At 47.9% G+C, this 22,323-nt stretch overlaps 1 protein-coding gene across 1 annotated transcript in view; it reads left to right on the top strand.

Annotated features, from left to right (window-relative positions):
- The window catches only part of LOC137141125 (zinc finger protein 585A-like), a 171,400-nt gene that overhangs the window by 75,019 nt on the left and 74,058 nt on the right, over nucleotides 1–22,323 (top strand). The window contains exons 6-8 of the mRNA XM_067529973.1: nucleotides 3,830–3,854; nucleotides 5,387–5,390; nucleotides 5,999–6,339. Of these exons, the coding sequence (XP_067386074.1) occupies nucleotides 3,830–3,854; nucleotides 5,387–5,390; nucleotides 5,999–6,339 (370 nt within the window). The remainder of the gene's footprint in view (nucleotides 1–3,829; nucleotides 3,855–5,386; nucleotides 5,391–5,998; nucleotides 6,340–22,323) is intronic.

Below are 22,323 nucleotides of genomic sequence, written 5' to 3' on the forward strand. Positions count from 1 at the left end.
CCCACGAAAGCTTATGCCCGCAGAAATTTGTTAGTCTTTAAGGTGCTACAGGACTCTTGTTGTTTTTGCTGTACACAGACTAACACGGCTACTCCTCTGGAACTTTTCAGGTCATACTCTGGTTCTCACCAGCCTAGGTTACTATTGTAGAGCACCCCCAACACACTCCCAGTCCCGGATATCCCCCTAAAAAATAAGTGTTTTCCACTATCTAGCCCACTCCTGGGCAGTCTGGATGTAGTTGGTCCATTATCCCTCTTAGCAGTTCATCTTCCAGAAAGGCATGCAGCCTTGACTTGAAGACATGGAGATTCCTCTGGTAGTTGGTTAACCTTTGCATGACCCTGACTGAACCATTCCTATTGTCAGCTCTGCAGCTGGGGGCAGAGTTAAGTTGGTGTTGCAGGGGCAGCAGATTCTTCGACTCTTCATTTCCTGGTTTTCACAGATTTCAATTTAGTCACAATCCACATGCTGGAAAGGCGGGAGGAAGCTCTGGGCAACATCAACTTTGCATTAATGTCATTTATGGGCATTTAATTCTTTTTTCCCCAAATGGACTTTTTGCCACTATAACTGTGTCTACACTAGATCTTTTGCCAGCATAGCTATGTCCGTTAGTGGTGTGATTTTTTTTTTGTCGCACCCCTAATCCACAGAGCTATCGGCAAAGCTGTTAAGTGCGGACCAGGCCACAGTCTGCATGTGGATTTTAGAGCTCTTTAAAATATTGCTCTTAACCCAGACATTTTGGTATCTGGTGGCAAAACTTCCAAAAGGAACTCTTGAAGAGAACTCTTGTAAGAGAAATGCACAATGAATGCACCATCTCTGAAAGCAGACCAAGGTATGGCTCAGACTTGAATACATGGACATAGCTCAGGTTCAATGGCCATAACATGTCCTCTTGTGCCAGCTGTGAAAGCAGATTGCTAAAAACCCTATGTCTGTTTGTTACCGGAGCCAGTTAGTTTGCTGCCCATGTGCATTTCCATCGCTAGGATTTCTCAGATAGGCGCGTGCCTGCGTGACGTTTCAAATTCTTCAGTTATTCACATTTTCAACACTGCTTCCCCAAAGAGACAGAGGGGGCCGTGTACTAGCGGAGATAAATACCAAGTCACAGAGATGAGTTGAGGGTAATTTAAATCATAGTTTCAGTCCCAGATGTGTGCAACAAAATGTTACCAGAGCCAGGTGATTTTTGTAAAAGGCTGCTTTTCTTTGGGGGGGATCACATAATCCCTTGATGACATAATCCCATATGGGGCCAATAAATCTGTCCTGCACCCCTATGATGAGCAGCAAATGTGAATAAAATCTGAGTAAGAATGTGGATTTTTAGAGCAATGAGACTAGTCAACCTTTAAACAACAAGTAATGCTGAATCTTAACAACGGCAGAGCTGGGACTCTGTTATAATAACTTCTCAAAGGTGCGGAGAGTGTGACAGCCAGGTGGGACCATCTGGTGACAAGAGACAGTCTGAGGGTCCTATTTAGGAATCCTTGGGATCAAAGAGAGCAGGAAGCAGTGGATGAGGAGAAGCCGATGGGGAGCTGGTGCTCATGGGGTGCCCCGAAGCAGTAGGAGGAAGGAGAGGACTGTGTGGAGGATTAGGGCTAGAGGGAATCAGGGAGGGTTGGGTCAAGAGAAGGAAGAAGCAGTCAGGGACAGGAGCACCTGGGAACTGGTAGTGGGGTGGCCTGGGGAAATGGGATACTGGGAATGGGGAAAAGGGGGTGGGTAGCCCAGCAGTGGTACTGATTTTGAGGGAGAATTGGATACAAAATCTGGGTTACCTGGGAGTGTGGCACACTGGGGAGAGGGGGGAGAGGAGAGGGTGGTAGCTCTAGGGAGCGAGGAGGGTCTGGTGGAAACAGGAATGTTTCAGGGAGGCAGTGACTGGGGACACTCCACTGAGACAGCTTTTGCCAAAGACTGTAATGCCCTGTCGCTAGACCCAGCTCAGAACCAGGGCTCCATCCTCATCCTCCTTGGCCTGTCAGTGGCCTTTGACACCACTGACCAGTCTCCTCTTCCTGAAACCTCATCTTCTTCTGTCCTCTCCTGATTCTCATCTGCCTCTCTAATCTCTCCTTCAGCGTGTCCTTGGGAGGATCCTTCTCATCTCTGCTCCAACTTCCTGTGGGGGTTCCTCGGTCTCTTCTTCATCTGCCCCTGATCACTGGGTAATTTCATCCACAAACACCAGTTCAACTGCCAACTGTATGCTGGAGACTCTCAGATCTACCAATCTACTCCAGACCCGTCTCCTTCTGTCCAAACTAAAATCCCAGCCTGTCTCTCTAATCTCTCCTTTTAAATGCCTATCTACCCACAACAGCTCAACAGCTCAAATGACTAAACCAGAGCTCTAAATTCTCCCTCCATCTCTTTTTTCTCTATAATTATGGAAAGCATCCCTCTCCTGCCTGTCATTCAAGCCCATACTTTGGGTATCATCCTCACCACGAACACCCCCCTAGGTCCTCACATCCTACCTATGTCTACATCTTGCATTTTCTTTCTGCATAACATCCCTAAGATACAGTTTTTGCTACCCATCCACACAGCTAAAGCTCTTGTGCAAGTGATCAACCCCATCTCAGTTACCGCAACATCCTTTTCTCCCACCTTGACAAATGCAATCTTCCCTTGCTCATATCCATTCAGATGTAAACCTCTACAAAACTATCCCATTATCCTCAGACATGACCTGTGAGGAAAGGTTGAAAGAACTGGGCATGTTTAGTTGTAAGAAAAGAAGTCTGAGAGGGAGCCTGGTAACAATCTCCCTATATGTTAAGGGCTGTTACAAAGAGGACAGTGATCTGTTGTTCTCTATGTCCACTGGGGTAAGACAAGAAGTATTTGTCTTAATACACAGCAAGGCAGATTTAGGTTGAATATTAGGGAACAAAATTATAACTATGAGGATTGGTAAGTACTGGAAGAGGTTACCAAGTAGACTGTGGGATCCCCATCACTGGAGGTGTTTTAGAACATTTTAGGCCAAAATCTGTCAGGGATGGTCTAGATATACTTGGTCCTGCCTCAGCATGGAGGGATGGACTAGATGACCTCTCAAGTTCCCTTCCAACGCTACATTTCTACGATTCATAATCCTTGCCCTTCACGTGGACCATGCCTCCCTGTGGAGAATTTGTGAATTTCTGTAGTATTATTGTTTTCTTAATAATATGTATGACTCAGCTTTCCATCTCCCTTTGCCTTGTTACCTACTGGGTGTGAAGAAGTTAATTCCTACTCTGGGGCATGGGAAATAATGGCTGCTGGTGTAACAGGGAAGGACTGTCTTGGTTGGCATGGATCTACTACCAAGAACTGTCCATGTATGACTAGAGCGCCCTGGAGAGACAATGGCTGATCTGACATCTGCATATTAACTTGTAATGATTGGGAGCCAAGGGGAGCAGTCTGCTATCTCTGACAGCAATCTTTATATGCTCTGAACTTTATACATGTAAATTAGCATGACATACATAACACACACACACATCTTTATGTATAAACAACGAGAGTTCTGTGGCACTTTAAAGACTAACAAATTTAATATTTGCAGGCATAAGCTTTCGAGAGACTTCAGCTCTCTTCTTCAGATGCAGTAATACAGAAAATAGGTAACACAGAGGCATCTTATAGATATCCAGGTGCATTGAGAACAATGGGGGAGATGGAGTCTGGTACTTAAGACCTAATGATGACCATTGAGAAGGAGGTGAGAATGGGTGAGCAAAGTAATTTACCTTCGGTAGTGAGACAGCCACTCCAAGTCTCTGTTTAATCCCAGTTTGAATGTGTCAAGTTTGCAGATCATTTCTAACTCAGCAGTTTCTCTTTGAAGTCTGTTTTTGGAGTTTTTTTGGAGAAGTACAGCAACTTTCAGGTCAGAGACAGAATGCCCTGGGGAATTAAAGTGTTCTCCCACTGGTTTATGGATGTTATTATTTTTTATGTCTGATTTGTGTCCATTTATCCTTGTGTGTAGTGATAGTCCAGTTTGGCCAATGTACATGGCAGAGGGGCATTGCTGGCACATGATAGCATATATAACATTAGTGGATATGCAGGTGAATGAGCCCCTGATGGTGTGATTGATGTGGTTAGGACCAGTGATGATGTCATTAGAGACGATGTGTGGGCAGAGCTGACAACAGGGTTTATTGCAGGGATAGGTTCCTGGGTAGGATATTTTGTAGTGTTTTTTTGTATGGTTGCTGGTGAGTACTACAGGACAGACCCAACAAAGAAAACAACAGAACCCCACTGGCCATCACCTTCAGTCCCCAGCTAAAATCTCTCCAACACATCATTAAAGATCTACAACCTATCCTAGCAGATGATCCATCTCTCGCTCAGGCAGTGGGCGGCAGACCCATCCTGGCTTACAGACAGCCCCCCAATCTGAAGCAAATACTCACCAGCAACCGTACACCATGTAATGTCATTGGTTGGTAGGGAAACTTCTGGGGACTGAAAGGGTCTCTCACTTCACCCACTCTCCATCTGCAGCAACCGCAATCTGTCTTCTCTGCAGGTTCCTGGGATCTTTGAATCAGTCCCTCCTGAAATCTGATTCTTCTTTTTCACATTCTCCTTTCTCAGAGGAATTAGAAGCTGTTGCTCCTAAATGATAGAATCTAATTGACTGGAGTTATTCACATACAGGGGGATATTCATACTCTCTTCCATTACACTTGACTTACTAGAGTCTCTTATTTCCTCCAAATGTGCTTTCCTGACATATAACACCCCTGACAAGTTGTATTCTGGGACCTTTGTGCTCCCTCTTCTTCCTTACTGTGTTGAACTCCGCCAGCCAGTGCTCACCTGCTCCAGGTTTCCTATGGCATCTTGTCTCTGGTCCTCTCTCTGTCAGAAAGAAGCATTTCTAGTGGGACTTTCCCTCTGTCTGAAGTCTCCTCTGTCTGGGACATGGAATTGCCTTCTCTGTGTTTTAGGAGCCCCTTTTATGAGTGTCTGGCTCTGTGTGTTAACAGGAGAGATGTGGATGGTTAAATCCCTAAAAAGCAGAGTGTCCAGCACTTGTGAGCAATGTGGAAGCTGGCCCTGGTTTTTACTGCTTTAAATTGGGCTGGGGTTAAAATAATAGAACACTTTTTCTGAAAAGCGGCCCATGAATTCACTTGATGTCACTTGTTTTCTTTCCCCTGAGCAGGGTTTCCAGTTCCCAAACCTGATGTGATCTTCCAGCTGGAAAAAAGGGAAGAGCCATGGGTCCCAGAAACCCAGAACTCAGAAGAACAAGGGATTCTGTGAGGTGCCTGCACAGGTGAGGAAAAGTTAAATCAACTCAAAAACTGTCAGTGCTTGATGGAAAGAGCGGGGATTCCCTAAAAAGTCATGTGAACTCTCTCAGTTCAGGGTTGTGCCTACCGTGTGTTGTATTCTCAGGGCAGATATCGCTCATGGATTCCTACCCATCCTGATAACACCTGGCAGTAGCTCCCTGCCTGGCCTCCTGTCATCCTGAGTGTTTGGATAGGATGTGGAAGCAGAATTCATCCCCTTTTCGCTCCCGAAAGGGAAAAATTTGGCGAATTCAGTTCCTGATTTTTTTCAGCATTTACTTAGGTTTCCTCCCCCATTTTCCATTCCTGTTTCTGAGGTTTCTCTCTCTACCCCAGCAGGTGATGGGACGGTGAGTGAGAACGGGGAGCAGACTCTTCAGCAGACGGCTGCTGAGCAAGCGCAATCACACAGGTGAAGATCCAAAGGGAATGCATCCAGAAGTCTTGAGCAAAGAAAATCTGGTGAGAATCAGCACAGGCCAGAGAAGCAGCAGACAAAGCAAACAAGCGAGAAAGTGGGTAAATCTGTTAATTGTCAGGCAGATCACAAAGACCTCAAGAGAACCAGAAGCCAGCGCAGAATCCTCACCACAGTGAGAAAAAACACATGCTCTGAGGGTGGGAAAAACTTCCATAGACGCTCATCCCTTATTAATCCTGAGAGAATCCATACAGTAGAGAGGCCCTATGAATGCCATGAGTGCAGGAAAAGCTTTCCTGATCACTCACGACTTGATAATCATCAGAAAATGCATACAGGGGAGAGGCCCTATGAATGCCGTGAATGTGGGAAAAACTTCACTCAGAGCTCACACCTTCTTACGCATCAGAGAATCCACACAGGGGCGTGCCCCTGTGAATGCAGCGAGTGTGGGAAAACCTTCAGGCAAAACTCAAACTTTATTGCACATAAGAAAATCCACACGGGGGAGCGGCCCTACGAATGCAGTGAGTGCAGGAAAAAATTCAATCACAGCTCAATCCTTAATGCACATCGGAAAATTCACAAGAGAAATGATAAACCATAAAAACTTTACTGAGGGCTGACAAATGATTTTTATAATACTATTCCTAACTCTGTCGTCAAGATCTTTAAGGCTGTTTACACCATTTTCTTCACTGTGGCTCTCAGCTCCCCCTTTGGCTGCCCACTTTTGTCTTTGCAGCTAGCCTTTCTTTGTGGTGAATCCATCATCCTTTCTGTAAACTCCGTGGTCTATGAGTCATGGGAATATGTGCCTCTCCTACCAGGAATGTCCGTCAGTTCAAGGTGTGGGAGATCTAGCTAGTTGAGGTTACCCTTATAAATATAAAATCTTCCTGGGCCTCATCTCCAGTAGGATTTTCCATGGAGTTGGGTAGCTTGAGTTAGCTATGCTGATGTAAAAACACAACTACTCTTGCAGTAACGACATAGCCTTGTGTAATATCCAGGGTTATCTAGCACATTTCCTCATGACTTAACCGCCATATCCTAGTCGAAGCCCATCTGGACCATCACATTTTATACTCTTCCTCCTACCGCAAAGTGACTGTTAGAGCCAGTGCGTTCACCCTTTCTCTTTCCCAGTTGCTCACACGTTGCCCTGGGGTGTGCTGAAGGTGATTTTTTTGTACCCTTTTCCTCATTTAAGATATATTTAAACATAACAAAGTGCAGGAGCAGGATTGTATAAAGTGTCATTTCAGCCTCTGGGAGACCGGAAGGCAATGAGGTGATTCGCAGGGATTCCCTCCTCCTGCATCACCCCAGAAGTGCTACCTTCTGGCTGAGCCACATAGAGTTTATCTTCTTCACATTCTGCCACTCCACCCCCCAAAGTGGCCCGTGATGCAGTGTCCTCAGCTCTCAGAGGCTAATAGCTAGCCTTTCACTGGCAACTAAGGAGCCACACCCATGAGACAGATCTACATCAGGACTAGCCAGCCCTATGTTGTTCGCCCATTAAGGAGAATCTACTCTCCCAGTTGGCCCCTCCCAAAGACTCCTGAGAGAGCACATAGTGATGGCAACTGTCTAACCGCCATGACAGAGCAAGGATCTTTCCAGCACCTGGAAGAGGGCATAAAATAAGGGACAATGACATCATCCCTTCCCCTCTCTCCTCCCCCATCTTGACACCTGGAAACAAGATCATTTGGAAAGATAAAGAGAAGCCTTCCTGAACTGGGGGAAGGGGATGATCCTATCTAGAATACTTTCTAGTTAGTATGAACGGTGAACTGAATTCTGCCTGCAACATCCAGTAGGGTGAGAAAAACTGCTTGACTCAAAGTTTGTTTAGTCTGATAAAGTTTAGGATGTGGACTGCGATTTTACCTTTTATTTCTTATATAACCAACTCTGACTTATATGCCTAAAACTTAAAATCTATCTTTCCATAGCTAATTAACTTATTTTAATGTTTTAATGTTTTTAATCTTTACCAGCGAGTTTGGCTAAAGTGTTGGGGAATGTGCTCAGATTTCAAAGGCTGTGTATATCCTTTGATGAAGGGGTGAATGAATTAATGAGTTGACACCAATCAAGAACGTTTTGAGCAATGTAAGACAGTACATTTCTGGGGAGCAAGGAGCTGGAGCTGGGTGGATTTGCTGAGTGGCCATGGGAGCCTGCATGTACTTTGGGTTTGCCTTCACATGCTAATGGTTGTGTGAGAGCAAAGTCTGAATGGGCTGCTTGTCATTAGCAGAGCAGTGTGAGAGGTGCCCTTATCCAGAGAGTTAAAGGGGACACTGTGTTCCCACAGTGCATATTGTGCTCCGGGAGGTGTCAAAGCCAGATTATATCCATTTGTTCTTGTTCCCACACTGGGCCCTAACTTAAATTTTAACTCCTCCTCCCTGGTGTTTATCCCTCCAATGTATTTGCAGAGAGCAATACATCTCCTCTCAGTCTTTGTTTTCTTTGGCTAAACAGGCAAAGCTCCTTCAGTTTCCTCTCATAAGGTAAGTTCTCCATTCCTCTAATCATCCTACTAGCCCTTCTCTGTGTTTCAGAGTCTTGTTTTGACTTCTTTCATCTTAAATCAGACTCACTAGGGCTGGAGATGAAAATGGCACAGAGCTGGAAGGGGAATTTGAATGGATCCCACAAATAGTGTGATCATTCATAGTTTAAATCCCCCTTTCCATCTTTATACAAAAACACTTCTTGGCTTTTTTCTGTGGAAATATGGACTGCTGTTCCCATTATGATGATTCTAAATCTTCTGTAAAAAACACAATAATAATGAGACTTCACTGAGTGAAGCATATTTGATCAGATTAGAGGAGAACGCAATGGGAGAATCTCCTGTCCTGATTCTGGGGCATCAGATGTAACCTGCTCTGGAACTTCACTTTACATGAGGTTTTTAAGCTGTGGCTTGATAAAGCCCTGGCTGGGATGATTTAGCTGAGGTTAGTCCTGCTTTGAGCAGGGGGGTTGGACTAGATACCTCCTGAGGTCCCTTCCAACTCTAATATTCTATGATTCTTTGATTCTGTGAAACTAAAAGTATGTTATATCACTCTATGATGTGAGTTTTTCCCTTTTTTCTGAAGGCCACATGGTCACATAACTGGATATTAGTTTGACAAAATGTAGCTAAGATTCATTGAGGATTATGAGACAAATGACCATTTGCTAAAACAGAGAGACAAGGTGGGCAAGTAATATTTTTTATTCGACCAGCTTCTGGTGGTGAGATACACAAGCTTTCATTGGGCTCAACGGTTAGTAATCAATGGCTCGATGTCTAGCTGGCAGCTGGTCACAAGCGGAGTGCCTCAGGAGTCAGTCCTGGGGCCAGTTTTGTACAACATCTTCATTAATGATCTGGAGGATGGGGTAGATTGCACCCTTAGCAAGTTTGCAGATGACACTAAGCTAGGGGAAATGGTATTTACCCTGGAAGGTAGGGATAGGATACAGAGGGACCTAGACAAATTGGAGGATTGGGCCAAAGAAATCTGATGAGGTTCAACAAGGACATGTGCAGAGTCTTGCACTTAGGTTGGAAGAATCTCATGCACAGCTACAGACTGAGGAACGACGGGCTAGGCAGCATTTCTGCCAAAAAGGACCTGGGGGTAACAGTGGATAAGAAGCTGGATATGAGTCAGCAGTGTGCCCTGGTTGCCAAGAATGCTCACAGCATATTGGGCTGCATAAGTAGGAGCATTGTCAGCAGATCGAGGGAAGTGATTATTCCCCTCCATTCGGCATTGGTGAGGCTGCATTTGGAATATTGTGTCCAGTTTTGGGACCCCCCCACTACAAAAAGGATGTGGAGAAGTTAGAGAGAGTCCAGCGGAGGGCAACAAAAATGATTTTGTTATGAGGAGAGGCTGAGGGAAGTAGGCTTATTTAGTCTGCACAAGAGAAGAATGAGGAGGGATTTCATAGCAGCCTTTAACTACCTGAAAGGGGGTTTCAGGAAGGATGGAGCTAGGCTGTTCTCAATGGTAGTAGATGACCCAACAAGGAGCAATGGTCTCAAGTTGCAGTGGAGGAGGTCTAGCTTGGATATTAGGAAGAACTTTTTCACTAGGAGGGTGGTGAAGCACTAGAATGGGTTACCTAGGGAGGTGGTGGAACCTCCATCTTTAGAGGTTTTTAAGCTGCGGCTTGACAAATCCCGGCTGGGATGATTTAGCTGAGATTGGTCCTGCTTTGAGCAGGAGGTTGGACTAGATACCTCCTGAGGTCCCGTCCAACCCCAGTCTTCTATGATTCTATGATTCTTCCCCTGATGGGTGTTTGCTAAAATGCAAATTGTCCTGTTCCTGTGAGATCCTCCCCTGCCATGATGCTGAGTGGTTCTCTCTGCCCCTTGTTAGTTTGATGGTTTTGTTTATCATTTTTGTAAATTGCATTCCCATTGGCTCTTAATGGACCTTGAAAATACCACCTGCCTTGGTCTAGGATGGATTACCTTCAACCCTGCCTGACAGACACGCTTTAAGAATATCATTCCCATATATCTGTAATCTTGCATTTGTCCTTCATACATGTGCCATACAATAATATTAATGAACATTATGCCATTAGCTTTCTACTGATCTCTTACATGACACCTTTTAAATACAGGTTAAGACATTAGGGAGTGGGATACACTCTGGTCAGGCCAGTTGAAACTCACTATCAGATACTATTGACCCTCTTGCACTGGGATGCTGTGAGAGTCACAGGCATAACCAAGAAAGTGCATATTTGCACCAGGGAAGAGGTTGCTGTGGCTGGGAGGAACATAAAGAATAAAAAAACAGTGGGTTTGATCAGAGTGGGAAGGGAAGACGTGTGTGTGTATTTGAATGGTGTGGGGATGGTAGGCAGTGAGCAGTGGAGAGGGAAGGAGAAGGTATGTAAAATAAAATGAAACTGGACAGTAATAATGGAGTGCAGGCTCCACATTAACAGAGCCTCGGCAGAGATTCTGTGTTAACAGGCTGTGATGTCCCACAACTCCAGATCCACAAAACCTTCTCTCCCCTAATTCCCAGTGACCCCACTTCTCCTATTTCCCAGGGGTCTCTTAGTCCAATTTCTCCAACCCCCTGGTGTGGAGTTGGAGCTGCTCTGTCATACTGATATAGACACTATGTTGACCTGGTTATTGGCATGTTTACTATATGAAGAATTTGGGTTAGTTTAAAGGAGGGCTCCATGAGGAAAACAAGCCAGAAGGGAAGAAGAATGGCTAACTGTGAGCCATCTCTTGGTAAACACTTTAAGGCTGTAAATCCTGGAACTATTAGCTTTGAATATTTTACCTTCTGGCTCCAGCCAGCTGCCAGAACTGGGTGAGATGAGCAGGGGCAAGGCCTAGGACCCAAAAGCTCAAAAAGACTGGAGCAGGTTAAAAAGGGATGACTCATCAAAAGAAATCAACTGAACAATGAATCCAGTGAAAGAACCCAGGGGCTACACCTTATGAGTCATCAGGACATGTAAGAACATGCCCAGGGATGGGGCACTCAGTGGGTTTTCCATGCCATGTGCTGTATGGCTGTGTTTGGGACAAAGGAAGTACAAGTCACATGGCAAAAAAGGATATAAAGGTAGCTGCACCATCTCCATTTTGTCTTCATTCCTGCTTCTTCCTTCTGGATCAATTTCTCCACATCTGAAGCTTTGGACAAAGGACTGACATATCCATCCAGGTACTGGATGGGATTCAGAGGAACTGTACCAGCCTGCAGACTCCCCAATATCGCTGAGAATCTGATAGTTATGGACTTTGAAGTCCTTTGCATGTATCTGATTGCTTTAATCATTCAACATCTCTCACCTTGTTCATTTCTTTCCTTTTATAATAAACCTTTAGTTTTGACTACTAAAGGATTGGCTGGCAGCGTGGTGTTTTGGGTGAGATCCCAACTAATATTGATCTGGTGACGTGGCTGGCCCTTTGGGAATCAGGAGAACATTTTGGTAAAGTGAACAGAGTTTTTTAAATAACTTGTCTCTTTACTGGGCCTACTTGCTGATTGGGAGCCAGAGACTGAAATGCAATAAAGGGGTGAGAGAGGGGCAGAGAGTTTGAGGACCTTTCCCTCCTTTAGTAACAACCACAGCTCTCAGGTTAGAGCAGCTAATGAAACCACCTCCCCACAGGGAAAGGTGCTGATCTCACTTGCGCCACTGTTCACCTGGAATCGCTCCTTGTCTTTCCTTGCAGTGACTCCAAATTAACCCTCATCTCAATGAAACCAGAATCTCAGTTCAGAAAGGATGAGTCCAGAATCCTCTTCAACAAATCAGCATGTGGGAACACTAATCCCCTTCCCACCTCCCACATTCACATTCACCACATCCAGGACAAGAAGACTAATGGTATATTGGGCTGCATTAGTAGGAGCATTGCCAGCAGATCGAGGGAAGTGATTATTCCCCTCTATTCCCCTCTATTTGGCATTGGTGAGGCCACATTTAGAGTACCGTGTCTACTTTTGGGCCCCCCACTACAGGAAGGACGTGGACAAGTTGGAGAGAGTCCAGCAGAGGGCAACGAAAATGATTAGGGGCTGGAGCACATGACTTATGAGGAGAGGCTGAGGGAACTGGGCTTGTTTAGTCTGCAGAAGAGAAGAATGAGGCGGGATTTGATAGTGGCCTTTAACTAACTGAAGGGGGGTTGCAGGGAGGATGGAGCTAGGCTGTTCTCAGGGGTGGCAGATGACAGAACTAGGAGCAATGGTCTGAAGTTGCAGTGGGGGAGGTCTTGGTTGGATTTTAGGAAAAAGTTTTTCCCTAGGATGGAGGTGAAGCACTGGAATGGGTTACCTAGGGAGGTGGTGGAATCTCCATCCTTAGAGGTTTTTAAAGTGCAGCTTGACAAAGCTCTGGCTGGGATGATTTAATTGGGAACTGGTCCTGCTTTGAGCCGGGGTTTGGACTAGATACCTCCTGAGGTCCCTTCCAAACCTCATCTTCTATGATTCTAAGGACACAGGGCTAGGGTTTTCCCTCCCTCACCTGAAGTTCCTGCAGTTTTCAAGAGAGAAGAGAAGAGGTGATTTCACCTAACAGTGTTCAATAAGTGGCTGGAAAGTTATCCCCACCCTTTGCTGGCCTTTCACACGGGCAGAGGGGACCCTGGCTGATGCTTCTTTAACAGCAGAATGGAAGACATGGAGGAGCCAAAATAGTTCAGAAATTTCCGTGCCCTTTCACTAGCAAATAACGGGCACATGGATCTACCCCAGAGATGGCTGCATCTTAGCACTGTGGGAACAACCCCTCACGGAGACCATTTGTCCTGGGGTTTTGGGGTACTTCTCAATCCACGCTGCACTCAGGGAGAACTCCTCATCTAGAGAAAAGGAAAGGGTCCAGTCAACGTTCTTGTTAGCAGTTGAGAGCCACTGATCCCCTAAAGAGGGGGAGGCCTCTGGCTCTGATGTGTATTAAAAGGAGAGGGGAAAGTTGATCATTGCACGATTTAACCCCCTGCAACCTCCAGGATGGAAAATGATTCAGGGCAACAGCCCCCACCACTGCCAGGTTTGGGGGCCCTGGGCTGTCCTGGATGGGGGTGGTTATGTCCACCCTGGACAGCAGGGGAAATCAAAGGTCACTAATCCCCACTCCACCTTAGCTCCCCTACCCTGCAGGCCTGGCCTTTGACTCCTGGGACATGGATTTCTACACCATGCTCTTCTAAAGAAGCGGGTGCAACCTGACCAGTGTGGAGTGCTTCAATCTGGGACAGTCCAACCGGTACCGGCACCAAGCGCTCCCCGCAAGCCAGTCAGTCCCCTCCTTGGGGCCGGATACAAGCCAGCACCCCCTAGAGGGGAAAGGCCCTGTGTCCCATTTCCTGCCCCCCACAGCCAGTGAGTCCCCTGTTGTGGGGCTGGATCAAAGCCAGTGTCCCCTAGAGGGAAGATCCATGTGTGTGTGTGTGTGTGTCACCCCTGTCTCTGTCCCTCCCCAGCAAGCACAGCCGACACTAGTTCTTCAAAGGATGCCTCCTGGTGGACGGGAAGGACATCACAAAGTCACTGTTTGAGTCCATTATGTGGACCCAGGAGAGCAGCAACTACCAAAATCATCAAGTTCCAGACAACAGTAGATGCCTGCCTGGGACCCCCATCTCTGGGTCTGGGGGTCTGGGGTTGATGGGAGAGACAATCTGGGGTGTGTATTTCAGAAGGCACCTAGGAGGGGTGTCTGCTTGCTCTCCCCCCGCTGTGGCCCTATTCTGTAGCACCACTACAGGGACGGGCGGGCAGATCCGGGACATGCAGAAACCTCCCACATACAGTCAGAGAAGCGAATGGCTGGAAAGGCATTGGAGAGGCCTGTGAGTCCAGCCCCCTGCACTCTTGGCAGAACCAAGTATTATCTAGCCCATCCCAGACAAGAGGTTTGTCTAACCTGCTCTTCAACGTCTCCAGCGAGGGAGATTCCATTTGCTCCCCTGGCAATTTATTCCAGTGTTGAGCTAGGAAGCTTTTCCTTGCATCCAACCTAAACCGCCCTTGCAGCAATTCAAGCCTGTTGCATCTTGTCCTGTCCTCAGTGGTTAAGGGGAACAATTTTTCACCCTCCTCCTTGCAACAGTCTTTTACGCACTACAAGGGAGTTGGGAACAGCAATGGCAGAAGAAGGGACTTGAGAGAACTGGGGAAGCAGCCCTAGTTGAGCGGCATGGGGCTGGGGGATTTCAAGGTGGGTTTGCACCCCCCTCCCCTTTTTTTTTCAGCTGGTTCCAGTCTGTCCATGCCTTTGGAGTCTCTGCTACAGGGATTGCTCCAAGGCTGCTCCAAAAGCTCCCCCACCCCTGGGAGGCATCCACTGCATCCAGCATCCCATCCTCACCCCTGCATCTGGCTGCCCTCGAGGAGCCCCCACGAGCTGCCATCACTCCTAGCCACAGGTCCCGGGGAGGCCTCACGCACCCTCAGGCTGGGTCCCAGGAAACAGAGGGGCAGCAGCCGGAGCTGGCTCCGAGCAGAGCTGGGAGGGGAGTGCAGGAAGGAAGGTGCCGCAGGGGCTCTGGGAAACGCTCTCCCACCCTCCGGGCATCAAGCACGGACCTTTGCGCTTAGAGAGGTGGCTACACAATGGCTGAGGCAAATTTTGGGGTGGCTATTGCCCCAGCAAGCTCTCCCTAGTGCTGCCCCTGCCACAGAGAGAAGATGAGGATTGACCCCTGGGATTTATAGGCAAAGGGTGCACGCTCTCCCTGATACAGGCATCAAGGCAGCACCACCATGTTATACCCCAAGCCCTGCTTCGACAAAAGCATCCTGCTTCCTCAAAGCCACATGGACCCAGATTCCCCTCTCCTCCCTGTTGGCCCGTCGTGCTCTCTGTGGGTGTGTCTGGCTCAGGGATAGTGGTGCATGGAGGAGGCTTTGCAGCAGAGCCAGATCCTTTGTGGAGGAGGTTGTGAGAAATCAGTTTGTGCCCAGCACTGGAAATGCCGAGATCCAATCCACCCCACCTTCCATGGTGGGCAGCGCCCTTGCCCCCTGCCAGAGAGAATGAGGGGGCGGGGGTGAGGGGCTCCATGACTGATCCTGGAGGCAAAATGCTTTTTGGATATGAAATGACAAAGAAAATCGCCTGCAGTCAGCAGGGACTGAGCCTGTACCTGAGCCACACATAGCAAGTTCTCCACCAGCGCGCTGCACCCCGCAGGGCAACACCTGCTTCCCTGAACCCCAGCGTATCCAGCCCCCTGCTTTTATAATCAGTCCTTATTTCTTTCACTCCTCACCACCCATAACCTGGATCCCCAAATCATGATGTCCTTCAGTCCCAACACAGGGCCCCCTATTCCCAGTGCCCCTGAATCCCAGCCCCCTCCTCGTCACAGCATCTTCCTATCCATGGTGCTGCTCAATCTCAACCTGCAGCCCCTTCTTCCACCCCAACCCCCGGCTCTCTCCTTCCCTCCCGCAGCAGGCACTTCTCACGCCTTCGGGAAGTTTTTCTTGCCAAGGTTTTTGTGTGTGAATCTGCATGTGGATTTTGCAGCACGTTGGAAATTTTCATATTAAATAGCAAGCTCTGCTCACCTTTTCCCACCTTCGCTTTTCTATTCATAACGGGAGCTGGTAGCATTTCTTAATTCCCCTTGGATTCTATATATTTTTTTTCCAACAGCTTTTTTCACTTTCGGCTTAGAAATTAAAAAAACTGGGTTTTTTTTTGCCATCCAAAGCCTGAAATAATTGAAAAATCAGAAGAGAATAATAATAATACATTCAAATTGAAGTGCCAGAACAGAACAGGATTGGTTTTTTTCAACAGAAAGTTTTCAAATTTGTTTTCCCTGTCAAACCTCTCCAAGGGAAGCAGAGAGAAAACGTTTGACTTGCCTCTGTTGGAACAGCTTGGCCTAGATGCTCTAGCCATGTGTCACTGTCTGGGGCTTGCTGAGCACTGGGTCGTTTTAATAATTTGGGGGGCAGATGGTGTTTGAGGGAAATTATGTGTATGCTACTTATTGAGATTAAAAACTAAGAAATACAGAACTCTTTTAAAAATCTCGTATTTGCATGTATTTTATTTAAGGCAGGGTTGCAGCAAGTGATTTTAACCCTTTTTGAAGGTTTTCCTGTTTTGTTTTGTTTTTTTGCATAGGGAGCAACATGGATTGGCCTGTCACTGCACCAAAGGGGGAAGTGGCTGTGTAGAAAGAAGATGTGAAAAATAAACACCTGCAATGAGAATAGGATTCAAACCCATGCATACAGAGGACAATGGATTAGCAATCCATTGCTTTAACTATTCAGCCACCTCATCTGAGCTGCTTAAAAAGGGACAGAAAGGGAAATCTAGGTACAGCAGCGGTAAGGCCAAAAAGGAGTTTTTAAACATTAGCGTAAGCAGGGTCTGAATGAGCTCTCCCCTCCTGTTTAGTGATGAGCTGGGGGAAAAGACTTCAGGAACTGGCCATGTTTGTGTAGACGCACCTACTCTGCCTCGGTGTGCAGCATGATGGAGCTGCTTTGCCAAAATGACCAATTTTGGCTGGTGATGGGGTTACAAATCACTTAAGTATTGAGTGCAATGAACTGTTGTTATCTTTATTGTATGAGGAAAGAGCAGCAGAACTTACATAGCCTGCCCTGACTGAGGGGCTCGGTGGGTGAGGTTATATGTTTTATTGGACTGCATACAACTGATTGAGGGGACCCTAAACTCAATGTTCCTCGCAGATCAGGGGCCAGTGGTGCCAAATCTTAAGGAAAGGGAGAGTGGTTGGGGCACATGTTCCTATGGGGCAATGTGGCTGGTGCCTAAAGCGTCCTAGACATATTCTGACCTTTCCCTCTCAAGTGTTTAATGACAAAGCGAATTTCACTCCATTGAGAGCTGTTGTTTCTGTTCTGTGATGATCAGAGCTGGATCACTGGTAAGCACCTCTGGGGGTTCTGTCTCACACCTGGTGTCAGGACAGCGATGAAAGGAAAGACAAGGCACAGGCTGTACTGGCAGTGAGGTTCCCTGCTACCCTGGGAAATCACTAAGAGCTGAAATCACTAAAGACCTGGGTTAAGCAGGGGGACTTCAGAACATTGCAGAAGAGGCAGCGAGCATCTAATCACACCAGGACGTTGCAGTCAGTTGCAGGTCCACACAGCAACAGCAGAGAGCTCTGAGGCGGGAGGTGAGCCTCTGTGAACGCACCTCTGAACTCTGCATCTTCATGAACCAAGCCCAGACAATGGTGAGTGGGGTGCGATGGACGGAAAAGGGCTGAGATGTGTTAAAGGAAAGTTTGGGTGTCAAATTATCCCACTGCAAAGTGGGAAACTGAGGCAAAGGACACTTCCCAACATGCTATGGGGCTGGGTTTTGCTTATGGTTGCATGGTTTTGCCTTCTAGTGCCACAGCTCAGACCCTACTGCTACCCAGCAGTCCCGGGACAATCCCCCCCATCCCACCTGGTCCTTCTTTCAGCTGCAACCACCCACATAGGAGCCTGGGGTGTCATTCCTCACTGATAAAGCCATACTTTTGATGCAAACACACACATTTGCTGCTCACTCAGATCTTCCTTCTGGTCAGCCCCAAGCCAGGTCTCAGAGCTGCAAATTATTCCAACATCTGGGAAGGAAATGGCTCTTTGCTCTCACTGGGGTATGATGCAGCAAGTCCATCGTTCACTGCTCAGTGTGGGGAGAATATTTCTCTCTTTTCTATGGGGAAAATTTCCACATTTATGATAATTCTTGGTGGGAGGGGAAGGGGAAAGAGGTGTTTTCTCTCTGTTTCGTTCCTCTCCATTTTCTATTCCCTCCTTCCAGGATCCTCTCTTGCATTTCAGATTGCACAGTGACACCTCCCTGTCCCAAGTACGCTGGAGCCTTTGGAGGAGAAAGATCCTGAAATCAGCAGGGGACAAGGGACGTTTCCACCCCCCAGGAGATCTCAATTTGGGACTAAGGCAGCTCTGGGCTTTTCTCTCTCCCTTCCCAGGAAACAAGGTCATGTTTTTACAAAAAGCTAAAGAAGCCTCCACCCTACCCTCAGGTGTGAATTAATCTCACATTCCCCACTATCTACTCGAAAGAAACAAATGTTTCAAACCCCGGTGAGTGGAGTTAATTTAGTTCTCAGCCTGAGTCCTTCACCCACACTCCTTAGGGCATTGCGTCACCATGTGGATGTTTCATTTCCCTCCTCAGTTTCACACAGAGAAACAATTTTCTTTGCACAAATCCAGGAACAGCAAAACCATTCTGTGTCTCTTGTCTGAGCCAGGGCACTCAGTTCCACTGAAACCTTCTCTGCTGTAATGGTCAAATGGGGGGACGTGGCCACCTTCATCCCTGACAGTGAGATATTCGCTCGCCTCTTTCTTCATGCTGCTGCTCTTATTTCTTGAAATGTCAAGGATGGAATAAAAGGCCGAGTTCACTCCAGGGTGGGGAAAGAAAGAAGCCACTAACCCCTGGCAAAGCTCAGTGCTGCAAAGAGAAAACTGAGCCCTGGAATCGCCGACGCTCTGGAGATATGATGGGAAAAGGACTGTCTGAATTGTCAGGGTGGGGAATGGACAATAACCTCCAACAATGTCATTAACCACAGACACGCTCTAATCATGCCCCAGACAGAAGGGAAAGTGGCAGGAAACCTTCCTGTTCAGCCAGGGACACACCTACACAACTGCATAGCAGTGAGTGTGCCGTGGAAGCTGACACACCTACACAGCAGTGAGTGTGCTGTGGAAGCTGACACACCTACACAACTACACAGCAGTGAGTGTGCTGTGGAAGCTGGTCTGAGCAAATAATTGGAAATAATTGAGTGTGAGAACAGAGCCATAGAGCAGAGAGAAAATTGAAAATCTGAGGTAGTTGTGGCTGAGTGGTTAAGACGCTGGGCTAGAAATCCATTGAGGTCTCCCTGCACACGTTTGAATCCAGCCAACTACGGCAGAGTAGAACTCTATCTGCTGCGGTTTTAGTGCCTGACCATCCTTGGAGCCCACCCAACCTGGGTCTGGTCTCACGCTTAGGCTGCGTCATTAAAAACCTACAGCATCACCCCACCCCAGAGTAGCCGCTCTCTACAGCACTGGGAGGGTTGGTCCCATCTCTGTAGTAAACTCACCTCCTTGAGAGGTGGTGGGGAGGTAACAGAATTCTTCCACCCACCAGGCTAGGGAACTTGGGGCTGGGTTCAGGGCGCTGAGCCGGTGCCAGAGCATGGACAGGACCAGCTGACTGAGCCCAAGTGTCCCCCTGCCCCACTGCACTTGAGCCATCTGTGACCCATCCGTGCCCAGGGTAGCCAACTGATAATGCCAAGGTCAGGGCAGGCTGCAAAAGGAGGGCAGATTCTCCCTGTGCTGGTGGGTGACACTGAGGCCAGGCTTCCCAACCAGCCACAAGCTGCACTTCTGAATCCCCACAGAAGCCAGTACACAAACACATACAGCCGCCTTTACTGCATTTCAGCTCCAGGCTCCCAAATCAGCACTAGGTACAGTAAAGAGACCAGTTATTTAAACTCTCTGCTCTTTGCTAAAAAGGTTCCTTCTGACCCCAAGGGGACAGCCACAGTACCAGATCAATATAAGTTTGGATCTTACCTAAAATACCATGCTGGCAGCCAATCCTTTAGTATCTAAACTAAAGGTTTATTGTAAAAAGAAAGAAATAAACCATGAGAGAAATGTTAAAGAGTTAAAGTAAATCACAGATATAGTCCATTTACATCAGGTTTCTGGAAGAAATGTGGAGTTGCAGGCTTGTACAGTTCCTCTGGTACACATCCAGTACTAAGTCCTTTGGTTCAGTTGCAAGATGAATAGATCTTGAGGTAGGTGTGTATCTGCAGCTGGATAGGATGATAGACCAAATGGATTCTGTGGTTTGATCTTATATACCCTCTGTCTTTTGGCCATGTGGCCTGTGAAACTTACAGGAGCTAAAATGGAGTCCAGAGTCACGTAAGCAGGTTCTGGTGACTCATTGGTGATGCTGGTTTCTCCCTCTGGGCCCCTTGCACCTGGGAATACCTTAGTGGGCCATTATGCAGGCCATTGTTCTGCGGCCATCCTATCTGGGGTATTGCCCAGGCAGCACAATTTGAAACACAGATACCTCAAATACATCTATAACTTCCATTTCACATATTACACATGAACATAAGTATTATTATCTTACTTAGCATATTATAACCTTCCGAACAGTACCTGACATGGCATATCCCACATGGATTATTATGATTCTGCCATGCTGATATTACCCAATATACTAAATGCCCCCCCACGCAAGCCAGCCCGCATGACACCATCCTGTGCACAATGAAAGGGCTTTACACCCCACACAGCTGGGACACAGGGAATCAGCATCAGCTGGGGCTGTGGGCTGGGCTGTGGAGCTGCATCGGCAGCAGAACGGGAGGCAGGTCAGGCCTGGCCTGAGGAACCTGGGGAACATTTCACACAGAAGAAAAGGAAGAAGATTGGGTTTGTTTTTGCAGGTTCAATGACTGCAGCCTCCACTCCTGCGTCTGGCCCATGGACATAACATTTATTTGCCATGTGTTAAAGCCTGTAGCAGAAATGAGTGAGACAAAATGGCCACACGACGACTCCAGAACCTAAGGGATGAAAAGCCCCAGGACTCCTCTGGAAAAGGATTTGGTCCCACTCTTTTTCTTGCTGTGGCCGGTCAGGCAGCAGGGCAAAGCCATGTCAGTGACTGTGGCTCTGGGTGTGAGGATGCTTTCATCTCATTCAGACGGAATAATGATTTTTACACCTGCCTTATCAGAGGTGGCTTCCCAAACACAAGTCCCAGCTGTTCCTCCCAGATATGGGTGGTTGGCAGCAGAGAATCTCTCTAATCTGTGGAGGAACCTCTCTGGGCCCCAGTGTCAATTCTCCAGCCTTTAACCGCCTCCCTCTTCCCCACCCCCCACACACACTGTCACATGCCCCCACGATTAACGAATCAATGGATATAGATGGGCCTTCAACAAGTTTAGGCTTGAAATTAGGGGAAGGTTTCTAACCATCAGAGGAGTGAAGTTCTGCAACAGCCTTCCAAGGGGAGCAGTGGGGGTGGGAAAACGAACAGGCTTCAAGACTGAGCTTGAGAAGTTTATGGAGGGAGACGATGGTGGGACAGCCAACAATAGCGTGTGGCCCATTGGTGACTGCCAATAGGTCAAATCCCCACCGGTTGGTGATGGGACACTAGACGGGGAGGGCTCTGAGTTACTACAGAGAATTCATTCACAGGTGTGCAGCTCGTGGGTCTTGTCTTCAATTTGCAAACTAGGGTGGGTGCAAACGCCCGCCCACCGCTCAAGGCCCTTCTCCCAGCCCAAGGGGAGGAGCCACCGGACCTAGAGAGCAACTAATTTTGGGGGACAACAAATGTAAAAACAGGAAGGGCGTGAGGGTCAGAGGTATAAAAGAAGGGAACCGGAAGGGGACACCGAGCAGAGAACCCCAGACAGCGCCCACCGCTCCCAGAAGGTGTCCATGGAGCCGGTGGACGCTGCCCAGAAGAACTCCGCCCGGATACGTGAACGGAGAAGGGAACGGAAATAGGCCCCACAGTCGCAGGACGCCTCCCCAGCCAACCTCCCCTCCCTGGTATTGAAGATGGCGACTTTTGTCAGGGCCAGGAGGAGGTTGACGAGGAGGTCCCGCGACTTTGTGGGGCCACGGACAGGGTGTGCATAAATAAACAAGTGTGGGGAAAAGTGCAGCCAGAACCTCAGCAGGAGGTTCTGGAGGAGCCGGAAGAGGGGCTGCAGCCTGGCGCACTCCAGGTATGCGTGTGACAGGGTCTCCCTCATGCCGCAAAAGTAGCAGGTGTCGGGGTGGGGGGTGAACCGCGCCAAGAACACGCCCGTGCTCACAGCTCCATGCAGGAGCCGCCAACTGATGTCCCCAGTGGGCCGTGGGGTCAAGGTGGAATACAGGCTGGCCCACCGCGGGGCCCCGCCCTCTAGAGGTGGCAACAGGTCCCGCCATTTGGTGTTGGGGCGGGACGCGAGGGCAGGGAAGTGAAGGG

This window comes from Emydura macquarii, unplaced genomic scaffold, assembly GCF_026122565.2.
Source record: "Emydura macquarii macquarii isolate MOO-44397 ecotype Brisbane River unplaced genomic scaffold, CSIRO-AGI_Emac_v2 contig_3004, whole genome shotgun sequence".
NCBI classification, from domain to species: domain Eukaryota; kingdom Metazoa; phylum Chordata; order Testudines; family Chelidae; genus Emydura; species Emydura macquarii.